This window comes from Vulpes vulpes, chromosome 12 (assembly GCF_048418805.1).
Source record: "Vulpes vulpes isolate BD-2025 chromosome 12, VulVul3, whole genome shotgun sequence".
NCBI classification, from domain to species: Eukaryota; Metazoa; Chordata; class Mammalia; order Carnivora; family Canidae; genus Vulpes; species Vulpes vulpes.
In genome coordinates this window covers 93,755,743-93,773,624 of record NC_132791.1, presented here as the reverse complement: position 1 = coordinate 93,773,624, position 17,882 = coordinate 93,755,743, and the positions used below count along the sequence as shown (strand labels likewise).

Sequence of the window (17,882 nt, the reverse complement as noted above, 5' to 3'; positions counted from 1 at the left end):
ATGTTTTTAAGCAGATGAAATTAATAGAATACCTGTTGTGAATGTTTGTGTTGAGAAAATATTTACTCAACTAGAAGAGAGTTTGGGAACAAATTAATGATAGCAGATAACTAAGCAAAAGCAAAAAAAAAAAAAAGAAGAAGAAGGACAGTTATTAATTCTGGAAGGAGGGAGAAGTTGCAAAGGAAAGAAAAAGTTTATAATAATTTTGGTACTTAAAAAGCAACATAGTAGCATTATTTGTAATAGCCAAAAGATGGAAGCAACCTAAATGTCCACCAACAGATGAATGGGTAAACAAAATGTGTTCTATATATACAGTGTAATATTATCCAGCCTTTAAAAAAACAGGGAATTGGGCAGCCCGGGTGGCTCAGCGGTTTAGTGCCGCCTTTAGGGCGTGACCCTGGGGACCTGGGATCAAGTCCCACATCGGGCTCCCTGCATGGAGCCTGCTTTTCCCTCTGCCTGTGTCTCTGCCTCTCTCTCTCTCTCTCTCTCTCTGTGTGTGTGTCTCATGAATAAATAAAATCTTTTTAAAAATGTTAAAAAATAAAAATAAAAATAAAATAAAAAACGGGGAATTCTGACACAGGCTACAACATGGATGAAACTTGAAGACAGTATGGTAAGTGAAATAAGCCAGACGCAAAATAACAAAAATTGTGTAATTCAGTTATAGAAGGAACCTAGATTGGTCAAATTAATAGAGACAGAAAATGGAACAGGAGTTCCCAGGGGCTGGATTAGGCAAAGGGAGGAAGGCATTAGTGTCCAATGTGGACAGGGTTTCTGTTTGAGATGACAAAAAAGTTCTGCAGATGGATGGTGGTGACGGTGCACACATTGTGAATGTACTTAATCCCACTGAATTGTACATAATGATTAAAAGGGTAAATTTTATGCCATATATATGTATGTGTGTGTGTGTGTGTATATATATATATATATAACAACTTTTAAAAATAAAGAAAACCCCTGAGGCACAAATAAATAGAATGAGAATTATTATTCTCATATTGATGAATACCAAATTTTCAAGACTCAGGTATTGGGAAATTTAACTTCCCTTTGCAAACCCAGATATGAAAGCTACCTTTTTTTCTATGAAATTGCATACCTTTATTTTATGGATCTATTATTAGAAATGTATATGCTAACAAGTCTTCTATGTACCCATCTTCCATTAATAACCTTTACCCCTTAAGATCTCATTATATGCCTTTTCTAACACATTGTTTTTTAAGAATAAATTAAGTTAATTCATTTATTTGAGGGGGGGAGGGGCTGAGAGAGAGGGAGAAGGAAAGAATCTCAAGCAGACTTCTCACTAAGCATGGAGACCTGTGCGGGGCTGAGATCATGACCTGAGTAGAAATCAAGAGTCAGACGTTTAATGGACTGAGCCACCCAGGCACCCCTCTAATACATACTTTTTAATATAAACAATCTGACCACACTATATATATGTGGCTTAAAAGTTGCCTTTTTTTTAAGTGAGTCACTTTTTAAAATTTTATGTATGTATGTTTTTATGAGCCAGCGAAGGGCCCCCATTTTTTTAACTTTACAATACATTTGTCTTCTTTCTACATCCATGATTATATGAATGGACTACACCTATTTTCTTAACATTTTTTTAAAAGATTTTACTTATTTATTCATGAAAGACACACAGAGAGAGGCAGAGACATAGGCAGAGGCAGAAGCAGGCTCCATGCAGGGAACCCGATGCGGGACTTGATCCCCAGACTCCAGGATCACACCCCGGGCCGAAGATAGGTGTCCAACTGCTGAGCCACCCAGATGTCCCCTTAACATTTATTTTTAATGATAACAATGGGATTGAGATGTATTCCATGATACTATAGTTCCCTCTTACAAAGACAAATCCTGCTGTAGTTCAAAGGAGGTTCAAAAACCCTCCTTTTGGGAAAAAAAATAATTAAAACCCCTCCTTTTGTATATTACATTTTTTCCTCAGGGCTATAATACCAATAGGAATATTGATGTTTGTTTTCAGAATGCAGTAATTATAATTTTAAATCATGAGGTTATGTTTTCCTTATTCAGTAAAGCAAAATAAAAGGTCATTTAGAGATGACAGGTGACATTTCTCCTCAGTAGCATGGTGGGAAAGGACTCCAGATGCTTTGCTTGATTCCACCTGAAGCCAAATTGCTAAGCAGTTAAAAACTTCAGGGAGCCGCCAGACAGGTTTAACGAGAATGATGTGTACCTCTCCACACCCACCTTTGCAAGATAGAACTGCTTCACAGGTTTGTTGAAACTGCTGTGGAACCGTGCTACAACTCTTGCCTAAATTTGAAACGTTTTTGTCCAATGTCAGCATGGTTTAAATGTTTCAGGTTAAAATCCTGCAAATCATTAAAAATGCACAAATCAAATCCAGTTAGGTTTGTTGCAACGGGCATTAATTTATGGCTGGAGAAACAGTCCTGTAGGCTATCCTCCTGATTTGTGTGTTTTTTTTTTTTTTCTTTTAATCCAAATCTCGTTGAAGGGAAGTTTTCTCATTTTGAGTTGTATGTTCAGTTCACTAAATCCTGGGGAGCTGATTAAAGAAACCAGAAGGAGCCCAGTCTCTTAGGGCTTCCCAAATAGGAATGTCCACGGATTACTAAGGATTTCAGGAGAAAATCCTCTGGTGTCTGATGTCTGCAACCCTTACACTGAGGACTACAGAAGGATTGCTAGAAGACCTTGCAAGGGCTTGCTGGTCCTCGACAGGGCAGGATTATTTTCCTAAACGTGTTTGGTAGTTGTGACTGCCTTCCATGCGATGATGGCTCACTCCTTCAGTTCGGCCTTTCCCTATCTGCGGTGGATGCTATTTGCTATTGATTGGAAAATTCTAGAACGGGATGGATCACTCCTATAGAAAGTTCTAGGATCTGCACCTTGACACTTTAAAAGAGCCTTTTAAAAACAAACAACAAAATGGTATGCACCTTTTAAAGCCATGCTGACAAGACATCTTAAATGAGGCTGGAAAACGCTCATGGTATAATGCTAAATTAAGAAGCTGATACAAATGTGTATATAGAGTTTGACATTGGGTAAAAAAAATTCATTGAAGAAAACACTGGAAGGAAATCTACCCAAAATGCATAGTGTGATTGTCTCACCTGGATGGTGTAGTTATAGATGAAATTTTCTTAGCTTCTCTGCATCATCCCACCTTTTCTGAGTTTTTTGTTTGTTTGTTTGTTTGTTTGTTTTTTTACAGCCAACAAACCTACTTGTACAAGTTTAGATTCATCCTTTTAAGCAAACCCTTTCCTTCGTTTGCTAGCAAACTCTCAGGTCTTTCTTAAATTAAAAAAAATTTTTTTTTTGAAGTTCAATTTGCCAAAATATAGCATAACACCCAGTGCTCATCCCATCAAGTGCCCTCCTCAGGTCTAATCTAGGTTTTGCTCCCCCACAGGCTGGGACCCTGATAAGGAATGCAATGTCTCGCTGCCTCTGTTGTTTCTGCAGGCAATGGAGGCGTTTGAACAGTTTCTTTACTGGGATCTGCAATTTTACCAAGTCTCCACAAAATGAAACCATTGCAATCCTAAACTAGGAGAGTCTGTTGAAGCTGAGGATTTTCCCCTCCAGGCCCTGCTCTATTTGGATGCTCAGTTTTTGTGTTTTTGTTAATACTAGCAGTTGGTTTATGTTTCATGTTCTGTCTCCTGTGTTAGATGCTTCAGATGTCAAGATAATGAAAGACAGGAACTTATTCTTTAGACTCCCCTGTGTGGACATTTCTCTCTGCAGCAGGGAAACAATGTAAGTGCAATAAATCCTTCCTGATGATAAAACGATAATGGTTTCAGGAACTTGCAATTTTACCTATGAATATCAGTAATTTTGAAAGATGGTCACTTCAGAGACTAGGTGACATGTCCTCTGCATTACACTCTACCCAAAGGTGGATGTCTTACTTTATGGAAGTAAAGGTATGGCTTCACTTCTGTCCTGATTTTATGTGGTTTGTATATGAATTTCTAATTTCACTTTTTCTAAATGATGGAAGCTGTATTAAAAAAATAGCCAAAATAAAACAAAAATATGCACTGTGATTTGATGACACCAGGAAAAACATTCGCCTCACCTGTAGAGATAGGATTAAAAATAATGTTTTTTTTTGTGTGACTATTGCAGTGCGGGCTAATGATTTAATAGTTAACTACATTTCCAGACATCCTATGTGTCTAGTGTAGAACAATAACAATTAATAGCATAGTTCCTTGGTTTTTTTTTTTTCCAGTTCCTTGGTTTTAAATTGATACCAAATCACTGCTCAGAAATGTATGCTTTCATGTCTGATTGTACAGGAATTTTGACATAGTGGAAAGGGCATGAGGCCAAAAACAGAGTTCTAATATTTTAGATATTGAGTGACTCAGAAAAGTTTCTTAACTGCTCTGCAACTCACTGTTTGTTTTTTATTAAATGTGAGTTTGGAGGGCGCCTGGGTGGCTCAGTCAGTTGGGTGTCTGACTTCGGCTGAGGTCATGTTCTCAGGGTCCTGGATCCAGCCTTCTGTCGGGTTCCACGCTCCATGGGGAGTCTGCTTCTCTCTTTCCTGCTTTCTTTCCTTTCTAGCTAGCACTCGGGAGCTCTCTCTCTCTCTCTCTCTCAAATAAATGAATGGAAAATCTTTAAAAAAAATAAATAAAATTTGGGGTTTGGTTTATATGGCACTTTAGTTGGTGAAATCTTTCTGGGGCTGCAGCATCTCTGATGCAGGTGCTGTGGGTGGACACTGGGCTCCCACCAAGCTACAACCAGCCTGGCACTATCATGATCTGTTCTGGCTGTTGACTGTTCTCAGAGTTTCATTTACAAAAAAGAGTTCCAAGGCTCTAAAAGTTTTGAAAACAACTCGTATAAAAATCTTTTAAGGCAGCTTTTGTTTCTGAAATTCTCTGTAGAACATAAAGTTTGAATTCCTTCAGAAAAGGTTAAGTAGCTATTCATAATTCTCAATCTCTCTCTTTTTAAAGATTTTATTTATTTATTCATGGGAGACACACAGAGAGAGGCACAGACACAGGCACAGGGAGAAGCAGGCTCCATGCAGGGAACCTGATGCGGGACTCAATCCTGGGACCCCAGGATCACGACCTGAGTGGAAGGCAGACTCGCAACCACTGAGCCACCCAGGTACCCCCATAATTTCCTCACGTTATAATTAGCACATTATATATCCATGTGGCATTTGGTGATAACTGGGTTTACTGGCAATAATCTGTATCTTGACTTTATATTTATGGAAATTTGAGTAAGTGTTCCAGTCCCAACATGACAGATTGACAGTTCCTCACAATCATGATAGGCTTAAAAATTACTTTGAGACTATATTAAAAAGGCTAACTTAACGGGCACCTGCGGGATCCCTGGGTGGCGCAGCGGTTTGGCGCCTGCCTTTGGCCCAGGGCGCGATCCTGGAGATCCGGGATCGAATCCCGCGTCGGGCTCCCGGTGCATGGAGCCTGCTTCTCCCTCTGCCTGTGTCTCTGCCTCTCTCTCTCTCTCTCTCTGTGACTGAAAATAAATAAATAAATAAAATAAAAAATCTTTAACTGGCACCTGCATTATATTTATTGACTCTGTGGCCTACCCACTAAAAATTAATGTGAGTTACTGTTTAGCTTGGCGGGTTAGAAGTCATTTGGTCAAGGATGTGGGTGGCCCCTATGTGGTCCAAAGCTCCGCTCAGCATCATCCATACCCTTAACTTCCAGCCCCTCAGCCTCACAGCATGAGCTTTTTTTTTTAATAATAAATTTATTTTTTATTGGTGTTCAATTTGCCAACATACAGAATAACACCCAGTGCTCATCCCGTCAAATGCCCCCCTCAGTGCCCGTCATCCATTCACTACCCCCCCCCCTCCCCTTCCACCACCCCTAGTTCGTTTCCCAGAGTTAGGAGTCTTTATGTTCTGTCTCCCTTTCTGATATTTCCTACCCATTTCTTCTCCCTTCCCTTCTATTCCCATTCACTATTATTTATATTCCCCAAATGAATGAGACCATATAATGTTTGTCCTTCTCCTGAGTGAAACAGCTTGAGCTCTTAATGAAAAACAGGATCAGGCAAGAGCATGGGTTAATCCCCAATAGATATGCTATTCAATTAGAGGCAGTCAAGGAAACATACTCTTTTAAAAAATTTTTTAAAGATTTTATTTAGTTATTCATGGGAGACACAGGCAGAGGGAGAAGCAGGCGGGGATCCTGATGCGGGACTGGATCCCAGGACCCCGAGATCAGGCCCTGAGCCTAAGGCAGACACCCTCTACCACTGAGCCACCCAGGTGCCCCAAAGAAACATACTCTTAAAACATAAGGGATAGCACCTTTTATTAGATATTACCTGTGCAGAAAACCAAAACAAGGGGCAACAAAAACAACAAAATCTTCTCTTCTCACTACAGTGATAGAAAACCTATTTGAGAAGTTTCTCTCAGCTTTTTAATTTTTTAAAAAGTAGTCTTCTTCCCCTGGTAAAAACAAAAAACCACTACAAACAGAAGAATTCTCCTGTCTCTGAAGGACCTTTGAACCAAGGATAATATAGTTCTGAGCTAATGTATGTGTTTTGCCAACATTTTCCTATTTCTGGAATGAAATTTATGTGGTGTATCAAATTGCTTTTTTTCAATGGGCAGTTTCAGCTCTAAGAATGAGAGATCAGTCTTAACGGGGGGGGGGGGGGGGGGGGGAATACCGAGGACCCAGATTTAATTATTTCTGGTGGCTTCTAATTTATTCATAAGAAAGAAAGGACAAAGATATGTATAATTACCCCCCAATTAAGTCATCTGCGATTTCAATAGGCATTTTCTCTACCTCACATCATAGTTCCAATCTTAGCTTCGGTACTTCGGATTTGTTCAAATACTGCTCCCCTGGCAGGCAGAAAGGCTATTTTAACTCACCAGCTGTAAATCTTTTCTGTGGCCAAGGGATATCATTTCACCAACAAAGAGAGATGAGGGAGTTCCCATGGGATTTTGAGCAAGAAAATGATCCCTCCTAAGCTCATTGAAATCAAGGTGCTCTGTTTAGTTTTAAAAATAATACTCAGGATATGACGGATGCCTCTTACTAACCACAAGGTTATCTCCAAGGTCAGCCAGAGAGAAAGTTACATGTCAGTGATCTGTCTCTAACAGTACAAGGGGACGTATCTACAAGTGGCAGGAAGAAAAACAGCTGACCTTGGTCAGGTGAGCTGGTGAGGACTTTGCCAGATTTTGGATTGGGCACTTTCTCAACTTGCTTGTAAGAAATAAGCTGAACCCTTCTGCTGTACCCCACTATTCTATAAAGATACCTTTGTAATAATGTATCGGATGTTCAGGAATGATTTGTTTTCCTATCACAGGCTTGACATCTTACAGAAAGGGAGCCCTGCCTTATTCATCTTCATATGATCAGTGCTGGGCCTATTGTGAAGCACATAGTAGATGTTTAATAACAACTGCTTTTTAAGTGAATGAATGTTAAATGTCTGCAAGAGGGAGTTTTACTGATTCATGGGAGATTAAAGACAAAAACGCTAAAGGCTAATGTTTCCATGTAGCAAAGAGCTTTTGGTTTACTGGGTGACACCTCAGCTTTATGTAATGTTTCCGTTTTCAAGAATATTCACATATTATAATGTTGGCAGGGTAAGTAGTAGTATTTCCCTTCTGCACATGAAGAAATTGAACTCTTGCCCAAGTAAACTGTAGCATAAGATCAGAACTCTGGTCCTTTGATTCTCAACCTTCACTGTGGGGCCTTCCATGAGATGAGCCAGTTTAGACAACTAATGTGTGTATGTCTGGATTCCATCTATCATGTCAATCTTTTATGTCATCCTTTTATCTCCCTTTATCCTTAAAGAAAGATAAATGGAAGCCATTGTCTTCCCAAACCTGGCATATTTCATTAGCCGGGAGCCATTTGCCTTCCTGGGAATACCTAAAGGAGTTCAGGAAGCTCTAGGACAGGCTACCAAGTAATGGTAGCCAGAGGTGTATAGTTGGTAGGTTGTACTTTCCACCTTTTTACTTGTTTTGTAAACAGATTGAACAGCTCTGTGAGTCTGGGTGGTAGCTGGGTCTATGTGTAGTCAGGCTCCTGACTACCCAATGTGAGTTAGGTAGATATGTCTTTTTTTTTTTTTTTAACTTATTTGAGAGAGAGAGAGAGAGAGAGCACAAGCAGGCTCACAGGCAGGGCAAGAGGGAGAAGCAGGCTTCCCAATGAGCAGGGACCCCAATGTAGGGCTTGATCCCAGGACTCTGGGATCATGACCCGAGCCTAAGGCAGATGCTTAACCGACTGGGCCATCCAGGTGCCCCAATATGTCTTTTTTTTTCTTTTAAAAGGAAGATTTAATCACAGAAGTAGAATTACTTAAGTCTTTTTTTTTTTTTTTAAGATTTTATTTACTTATTCATGAGAGACACAGAGAAGCAGAGACACAGGCAGAGGCAGAAGCAGGCTCCACGTAGGGAGCCTGATATGGGACTCGATCTCGGGTCTCCAGGATCACGCCCTGGGCTGCAGGCGGCGCTAAACCACTGAGCCACCTGGGCTGTCCTCTGTCTTGTTTTTAAGGAGAATTCTCTTGTGCAATTGCATGACCTTCTTGTTACACATTATAGAATAAGGGAGTCCCTGAATTTTTTTAATTGAAGGTTTACTATATTTTTCAGGGCAGTGACTATGCCTCACTCATCTTTGTATTTTCCAAAGTCTAACATCGGTCCTCCCATATAGTAGGTTATAATTATTTGCTGGACAAATGAGATGCATAGAGGCAACAAAACACCCTAAATTAAATTATGTGCATTATGCACGGACACCTCAAATGGTTATTTGGACCATTTGTGCTGATACTGACTTTCAGCCATTGATTCAATTTTCAGAAGAAACACCATTCTGGTCCGTACATCAGAGTTTGCATGATCATTTGAATTTCATCACTTTCGCATTTATTGAAAAGGAGTGGAAATTGAGACAGTTATGGGAATTACTGAGTGTGCTAACAGCAGCAAACTTTTATCTCATTGTATTTAGTCTGGCCAACTCTGTGGGCAATAGGGAAGAAAAAGAAGAGCACGTTTTTGTGGAAGATTTACACCTAAAAAGTGAGGTGTGATTAAGGGTGCTAAAACACGCTAACCTTTAGAAAACTCCCCCACTCCCTTTAGGACATGCACATGTAGTTCCATTTTTATTCTTTTTCAGTTTACAAACATTTCAGAATATGTCGTAAAGAAGGTAGGTTCACGGGCATTGTTTGGGAAGGTGATAAATATTTATTATGCAGATTTTTAAATGGTGTTTAGTAAAGAGTAATTGAACAGTTTTCCAAATTTTATTTTATTTTTTAGTTTTCCAAATTTTAAAAGCAGTTTTTGTGTGTGTGTGTGTGGATAGGTCTGACTGGGACTGGGTCTGTACCTCAACCCTGGTCACAAAGACTACAGTGTGGTTCACACCTAACTGGGAGGGGCCCCAGAGCAAGTCGCTGGAATGTTCTGGCTCAGAGTTACTCATCTGTACCAAGCAGACGATCTCTGTCCAGGGTTCTCGCTGCTGCTCTCAGACTGAAGTCGCAGGAAGGCCACTGACTTGTGGGAAAAGCTGACTTCTCAAAGGGATGGGTCTAGGGAGAAGGGGCTCAGGCGCCTGAGACAAACCTTCCTAAGGCTCTTTCACAAAACCTGAAAACCGGGTGCGGAGGTGGATGTTTTCTCAATTTCCTGTTCAAAATGACCATCAGCAGTCAAAATAAAATAAATCACCATGTATATTATATTCCCCCTTTTTACTGCATGGGGAAAAAAAAAACACACACACACAAATGGGTCCTGTTTTCCTCTTCACCTTCACACCAAAGAAATTAACCATTCACGGTGAAGACCTTCTCCATTCTCCAGCAAGTGGTGGTTCGTTTCACACGTCGGAAATCGAATTTCGGAGACCGTTTTTCTGCATCACGGGAATAAAGGAAAATTCACAAAAAAAAAAAAAAAAAAAAAAAAAGTTCCTCCGAACAACAAACGAACCAACCAACAAACCAGCCAACCTCAGCAGCTAAGCACGCTCTTGTCAGGTCTGTTTCTGTGCAAAGCTGGGGCTCGCACTGTTTCCAGGGATTGGCAAAAAGCAAATGTTTAATAAGTAACCGTCCGGTCCAAGGGGCCTGGGCGCGCGGGAATCCTGAAAAGCTGGGGCCGCGCGTCCCGCCCCCGCCCCCGCCCCCGCGCCCCCGCCCCCCCCCCGCCCCCGCCCGGCCCCCGCCTCGGGGCGCAGGGCGGAGCCGCGCGCGGGCGCAGGTGGGGAGGGGCGGCCCGGGCGCGTCGGCGACACCCGCGCGGGGCGGGGAGGCCGCACCCCGCCCCGGGAAGAAACCCGCAGGTGTGGCCGGGCGCCGGGCGCCAGCGGGGAGCAGACGCGCGCCGCCACCGACCCGCGCGCCGCCGGCTCCCGTGCCCCGCGCCGCCCTCGGAGCCCCGGCCCCGCTCCGCTCCGCTCCCTGCGCGCCCCGCGCCCCGTCCCGGCGGGGCCTCTCCCTGCGCGCCCCGCGCCTTCTCCCGGCCCCCGCCTCGCCTATGCCGCGGCGCTGAGCCGCCCTCCGAGCGCCGCCGACATGAGCTGCAACGGCGGCTCCCACCCGCGGATCAACACGCTGGGCCGCATGACCCGCGCCGAGTCCGGCCCCGACCTGCGCTACGAGGCGACCTGTGGCGGCGGCGGCGGCGGCGGCGGGGGCACCAGCAGGATGTACTACTCGCGGCGCTGCACCGTCACCGACCAGACCTCGGACGGCTACTGGTGGGTACCGGCCGCGGCCAGGGGCGCCCGAGCCCCGCACGTCGGAGTCGGAGGGGCCGCGGCCAGCGGCTCCTGGGAGCGCTCCGTGCCCGCGCGGGGCGGCCGCGGTCCTGCACCCCGGGGCCCGGGCAGGGGCCGGCCGGCGAGGGGCGCACGGGGCCGGCCTGGCCGCGGGGTCGCCGCCTCCCGCTGGGCACCCCGCCCCCCCCCCCCCCCGCGCGCCGGCCCGGCCTGGCACCCCTTTGTCCCGGCGCAGGTGCGGGGTCGGGGGCGGGGCCCTGCCTGCAGCCGGGTAGGGGTCGGCCGCCCGCGGGGTCGCCGCCTCCGGCTCTGCACCCCCCGCCCCCCCGCGCGCCCGGGCCCCCGGGCATCCCGGCCGCAGGTGCGAGGTCGGGGGAACTGCACCCAGAGGCGCGACCGCCAAGGGGCGCGGGCTCCGGCCTGTCCTGCAGCCAGGCCCGGCCTCGGGGCGCCTCCGCCGCTGGGGGCTCAGCCCGAGACCACCCCCGGCCCCCGCCCCCGGGGCGCGTCGGCGGCGCGGGCTCCCGGCCCCGGAGGGCCCCGCCTCGGCCTCCCCGCGACCCCCAAGGTCCCGCTGCACCGCGGCTCCCCGGCGCCCCGGGGCCCAGCGCCTGCGCCCTTTGTTCCCTCCTTTAGAAACAGCCCAGAAGGAAGGACCTCGGTGTCTTGGTGGCCCAGGGCGGGCGCGGGACGCCGGGGGCCTGGCCGGGTCCAGGTGCCCCGTGGGGGGCCCCGGGATGCGCGCAGGGTCTGCGCGTCCGGGGCCTCCTGGCGCGCGATCGCGGGGGTCACTTGGGAGGATGGGGGGCAACCGTGAGGCTGCAGGTCCTCGGGCGCGGGGCTGCACGCGGGGAGCCCACGGGAGCCGGGACAGCCCGCGGGCCGCGCCCCCAGGCCCCGGCCAGCCCCCTGCGCCCTGCCCGCCCCTGCGCCCCTGCGCCCCTGCGCCCCTGCGCCCCTGCACCCCTGCACCCCTGCGCCCCGCCTTCCAGAAAGTCACTGACCCTGCCTTGTGGCCTGAGGCTGGGGAGGAGCCACCTGAACAGGCTCCAGGAGTTTTTTTTGTTTTCCCAGCACTTTTTGAAGGCAGCGACGACTCAAGTTAAGACCTGTGTCCGGCCTCGATGTATTGATGTACTTTTCCCCCAGCATCTTGACAATTGGTTTCTCTCTCTCTCTCTCTCTCTTTTTTTTTGAGCGAGCGAAGAGCGGTCTCCATTTCGGAGCTCTTGTTTTCCGAGCAAGATGCGCCCGGGCATTTCCAGGAAAAAAATGTGCCAAAGAGTAGGTGAAGATTTTGCCAGTTATCACTTCGGTTTTTAAGTCTGTTCTTTTAAAACTTGGCCAACCAATTAAATCTAGTTTTAATCTCCCCTCCTAGTCCTTTTGTACTTGGGAAGCACCTTCCTTTAGCCCACACGTTTATTCCTATAGGGTCAGGATTTTGCAAGGAATCTTCAGCAATCTTTTTCTGGCACTTTGTGAACCAAAGTTATTTATTTTTTTGTGTATTTTTCTTTTAAACTATGATTCTGTTTATCGTCCTGATTTTTTTTAGGTTGACAATAAATATTACTGTTAATGGAATATTTCACCCCCTCGGCCTCCTGGGGAGGTAAATTTGTAATGAAATTACTATATCAGCTAACGAATTGAGTACAGATACATGGTTTTTGACGATTCTTCACTGAAACACTAAATTTTGAGGAGGCACAGTGTTGTCCCAGAGCATTATTTCTTGCATTCTGTATTTCCGACTGAAAACCTGTTGATAAATGTCAAGTTTTGCATCTCACTAGGAAGGGGAAACAGAATGACGTTTGTAATTTGGGGGGACTGGTGTTTCTTTGCTTTGATGTTGACCTAGGCCGCAGGGAGTCTTGCTTGGGGGCTGGAGTCAGCGTGGGGCCCGTTCTTTCTTGATCCGGGAATGGGGATTCTCCTAGCACTCCTGGCCAGCCACTGGTGCTGTCTGAATCTTCTGGAATTAGAAAATTAGCACACACAAAAAATTGCCTGCAACTGCTGACTTCTGCATTTTTAAAAACGATGACTGACTGGAGAGAGACGGGGCTTGCACCCACACTTTTCTTTCTGGTGTTTTTGCATGGTTTTGTGCAGAGGGATTTGTTGTCTCAGGGCAGGTTACTTTGAAGAAGTGGGATGCCATCTCTGACCCCACTGCCCTCTGAATGAGGATTAAGAACCTAATAAGTGCTTTTCTGGCCAAAAGTTTTTCTAAATAAAGGGTTTTTTGTTTGTTTCTAAAGCACAAAAACCGGTTGAATTTAAGCTTGTTTATTTAAAAAACTTCCACTTTGTTGTCTGATTTTTTTAAATAATCGGGATTTGAAATAATTAGTGTTTGTATTTAACCTTTCCCTAAATACAATTTGAGTGTGTAAAGAGCTCAAGTTTTAATTTGCTTTTTAAGAGGATTTTAAAACATCTTCCTGCATCCGCGTTTTACGTGAATAACACTTGCCAGTTCTGAAGACCTTATTTTATTTCGTTGATGGTTCTCCCTCCTTCCCTGCCCACCTGTCTTTCATGTTTTCTTTATTTTAGGCTGCATGCAATCACAGCTGCTTTCATTTCTTTTGCTTTACTTAATACTTTAAAGTTTGGTAAATGTTACATGCTTGATGATGTAAGAGATAACACTGTTGAAAATTTAAACTGTGGATATTGCTTGTATAGGATGTTCTATGAATATGGGCTTTCAATTAAGGCAGAACTACCATAGCCTTGTCCCTGTGATTAAAAGAAATGACAAATCTGTAGTGAAATTCGGTGGCCAAGTGACTGTCCTACAATTGGATCTTTCACTGATCAAAGTGTGGATATTGTAGGAGGATTAGAAGCCAAATACAGTCATTAAGCTTCAGAAATATGTGGTTATAAAATTAATGCTTACTTTTCTCCAGAACTCATGATTTCAAAACCAAAATACATGTGATCTCTACTTGATATAAAGTTTGTTTTAAACCACCTTTTACAATGAAGCCTTTTTTTTTTTTTTTTTTTTTTTTTTTTTGTAAACTACCTTTTAAAAAGAAGCTTCGGGATCCCTGGGTGGTGCAGCGGTTTGGCGCCTGCCTTTGACCCAGGGCGCGATCCTGGAGACCTGGGATCGAATCCCACATCGGGCTCCCGGTGCATGGAGCCTGCTTCTCCCTCTGCCTGTGTCTCTGCCTCTCTCTTTCTCTGTAACTATCAAAAATAAATAAAAATTTAAAAAATAAAAAATAAAAAAAAAATAAAAATAAAAAGAAGCTTCTTAGCAAGAGCTACTCACATCTATTTGCATTGAATTTCAGAGCTGGAGAGAGTGCAAAGGTGTACAGAAGCCTCATTCTTCCACTTTGGAGATAAGTCGAGTAAGACTTGCCCTAAATCTCATAGTCTAGTCATGGCTACGTTGATGGGATTATCCAGGGCTACTCACCTCTGCCCTCTTGTCAGCCTGTGCCTCTAGACCATGTATCTTTTTGCAGCAGATTGGACAGTCCTGTACTTAAACAATGAAAGTATCTCAAGTCTACTCATTCATTCATTCATTCATTCACTCAGCAAATACTAGACATCTGCTGTGTGTTAGGTGAGTCAAAGGTGAAAATACAGACTTCTTGAAAGGAACCTAGGTCTTTAAAGGAAAACAAACAGTATAATACAAAAGGATAATAGACAGGAGGGTACCAATGACTCAAAGGCTTCCAAAAAAATAACATCTGTGTAGCCAAGGCACTAGTGAGATTTTATAAAGAAAGTGGTGCTGAATTAGAGTTGCGAGTGTTTCAGGTGGTAAAGATGGGTGAGCAGAGGAGGATTCCAGGGGGAGGGAAGTATGAGAGAAGTCTGGGAGGTGACAAACCCAGGAGCAGGTTCAAGGCCCTTAGCGCAGTCTCCTTTCTGAGCCTTTGCTGTAAGTGGGAAGCAGTAAGACATACGGACGAAGGGCCAGGGCCTGGGACACCTTGACTCCGTGCTGGGGAGTGTGCATAGGCTGAGGGGAGCCAGTGCAGGTTTTCACCGTAGCCACGGAAAGTCTCCTGCCTTGAAGGAGCAGGGAAATAAGACTGTCCTAGTGAGCTGTGGGCCTGTTTCTGTGGCAGCAGTGTGCAGGGTGGCATGAAGGGGGAGGGAGTTGACTTCAGGAAGCAATCACGCAGTGAAGGAGAGAGGTGATGAAAGTCTGAGGGTGGTGGCCTAGCCTTGGGACAGGAAAGTAGACGGGGCCAGGTAGACTGGCAGCTGCAGCTGAGAGCTGGACGGGCAGGGCCAAGGGAGAGTCTGAGAAAGCAGGCTTGGAGTCGAGTGACTCACAGCATGGATCTTCTAAATATTTTTCTGGGAAGCGATTGCAAAGTGAGATTCAGTTTAGCTTAATCTATGGCAGATAACACTTAACATGGTTATTAACTTTGAGTAAGTTACCTATTTTATAAAAATGCCAGATTGGTGGCTAATAAGAGTTACCATTACCTGGCAAACACCTGTGATGCGCCTGGTACCTTACGCACGTTGTTACCTGAAGCCTCGACAAACTTCCCATTTTACAAATAGAAAACTGAGGTTAAAGTGGTCGCTTAATGACTTGGCTTAGGTCACACAGATAGTTGGTTGAGCTACCTTTGAATCCAGTATACTACAGTGGATCGAGACCAGATCACACCTTGATTATTAGAATTCATCTCTTGTGCTTATAAACTCTTCCAGGCGGTTGCATTCCTGTGAAATATTTATTGCATAACCGTCGTATTCTTTTGTTCATGCTCCAGTAGGGTTTCCATCTGCTTAGGCAAAAACACAGTATGATGCCCCATTGAGCCAATTCATGTCGGTCAGATCTACACAACAGCTTTCAACAGCAGTGAGTTTTTTTCCTCTAAATATGGGCAGAGTTTCATCGCTGTTCAGGTGACTGAAAATATCTTGGGAAAGAGGAAAAACGCTGCTGATGCCCCTTGATGCCTCAGAGCTGACTGCTTAGGGTGGAGCACAGGCGAGCTTGGGTGTGACTTGGGGAGTCTCACTCCTTAGCCAACCAGTCTTTCCGGACCAGGAGGTTCTAGAAGGAGAGCTTCAGTCTGGAGGCCAGGTGCTCAGGGCACTGCCCTACCCTTCACTTTTCTCTTTCGCTTCATGGGAAGTGATAGGTGTGGTTCTGATATTGAAGGCACCGCCCTGAAGACCCTGAGACTCTTCTCCTTTGAGGCAGCATCCTGCAAAATGTTAGTGCAGCCCGACGATTTACATCTTATCACCAACACCTGGGACTGGACCTGTTGAGGACTGCAAGGACCTCACGAATGTGAGGTGAAATCTACATTTCATGAAAATTATGATGCTTTAGCAATTAGGCCCAAGTTCCTGCTCGGAATTACATTTTAAAAGATCCATTTTATATATTTGGTTTTTTTCAAGTTTATTTATTTATTTTTTTAGTAATATCTATACCCAACGTGGGGCTCAGACTCACTACCCCAGGGTCAAGAATCCCCAGTACTTCCAGCTGAGCCAGCCAGGTGCCCCTGGAATTAAACTTTTTGACCTGCAAACCTAACATCCCTTGCTTCATCTGGCACCTGAAAAAGTTAAAAAGGAGCTGGCTTCTTCATAAATAACCAGATAACCTGTAAATCACTTTATTTATTTATTTATTTTTTTAGGGCTTAGAATGAATGGAGGTTCTCCATAGGGAACAGTTCAAAATGGAAATCCTTATTGTGGCTTTGAGTTTATAAGGAGCATGTATGCATGTGTCATTCCCCAGTTAATGAAGGAAAAGAGTGCATCTTTTCCTGAATTTTCTTATCCCTTTCTTAAGTTTCTTTCGTGCTCTTAAAATGTGTCACTCTTTGAATCGCCTCAGACTGTTATTTCCAGGTCTTGTAATAATTTTTGGGAACCTCTGAAATGCCTCACATTTAACACCTAATCCATTTCTTCTTTTTCATCTTTTTTTTTTTTTTTTTCCTTCTCACCCCATCCTAATTTGATGCAAAACATCCTTGGGCTAAGTTCAGAATGATTCACTGAGACTAAAAACACAAAATGAAAAATATAACTGAAATCTGAGAATCCTATCCTAGCAGCAGCAGCAACAGCAGCAGCAGCGGTGGGAATTGGGTTTCTGTGGGCCTTTGCAGATCTTCTTGGCTCCTCCTAAGCTTTCTGTCAACCCCAGGAGGTGGGTGTGTTCCTACCTGTTACAGATGGAGAAACTCCAGGCACCGTGTATCTGTCATTTGCATAAAGTCCCAGGCTATACAAGCAGAAGTGGCTGAGCAGGGAATGGACTCTTAGTCTACTTGACCTCACAGTGTTTATGAAGTCCATGGTATGGGATCCGTTTGCCCCACAATGTGCTTCCATCCACCGAAAGCAGTGTGAAAATAATAAACATGGGAAGGAAGTGGAGCTTTTATTAGAGGCTGCTTCCAAAACCACGGGGTAAGGAGAAAAACAGAAGCTCAGAGGAGGCTCCCTTTCTAAAACTTAATAGAAAAGAAACCCTATTTGCACATTGTCGGGGTGGGAATGGGGGGTGGGTAAGGGGACACGACAAGTACACTACCTGACTTGGCTTTGGAAATCCGGGTAATGAGATGGGGACGGGGTCGTATAGCCTTGGACCAGTCTTTTATTTACCTTTGTTTTCCTTCACCTTTACTAAACCAAACCATCATGCATTAAGTATCTTCTTCTGTATGCGAAACTGGGTTGGTACGTGCTTGTAGGGGTCATGGGTGACTTAGATGTAGGACTTTGCTCTCCAGGAGTGGGATAGACAGGTGTGTGAGTAATAGTACAGAATGAGGGCAGAGGTGTGAATGAACACAGTGAGCTCCAGAGGAGGCAGCATTTGGTCTGTGACTTCCGAAGGATGGATATTTGACGTTTCCACGAATGCGGTGTTTATTGGAGGTATGAGATTGCCCTTAAATGAAAAAGAACAATTACTTTTCCCCCTTTTTGCTTAAGATTCTTTAAAGAAAC

General features: G+C 44.8%; 1 protein-coding gene across 2 annotated transcripts in view; it reads left to right on the top strand.

Annotated features, from left to right (window-relative positions):
* Positions 1 to 10,441: 10,441 nt before the first annotated feature.
* The window catches only part of DSP (desmoplakin), a 45,591-nt gene continuing 38,150 nt past the window's right edge, over positions 10,442 to 17,882 (top strand). Inside the window, exon 1 of one of the 2 annotated variants that reach the window (XM_072729172.1) lies at positions 10,442 to 10,859. In XM_072729172.1, the coding sequence (XP_072585273.1) occupies positions 10,675 to 10,859 (185 nt within the window). In that variant the 5' untranslated portion in view covers positions 10,442 to 10,674. The remainder of the gene's footprint in view (positions 10,860 to 17,882) is intronic. The other variant, XM_072729174.1, reaches the window with a different exon arrangement.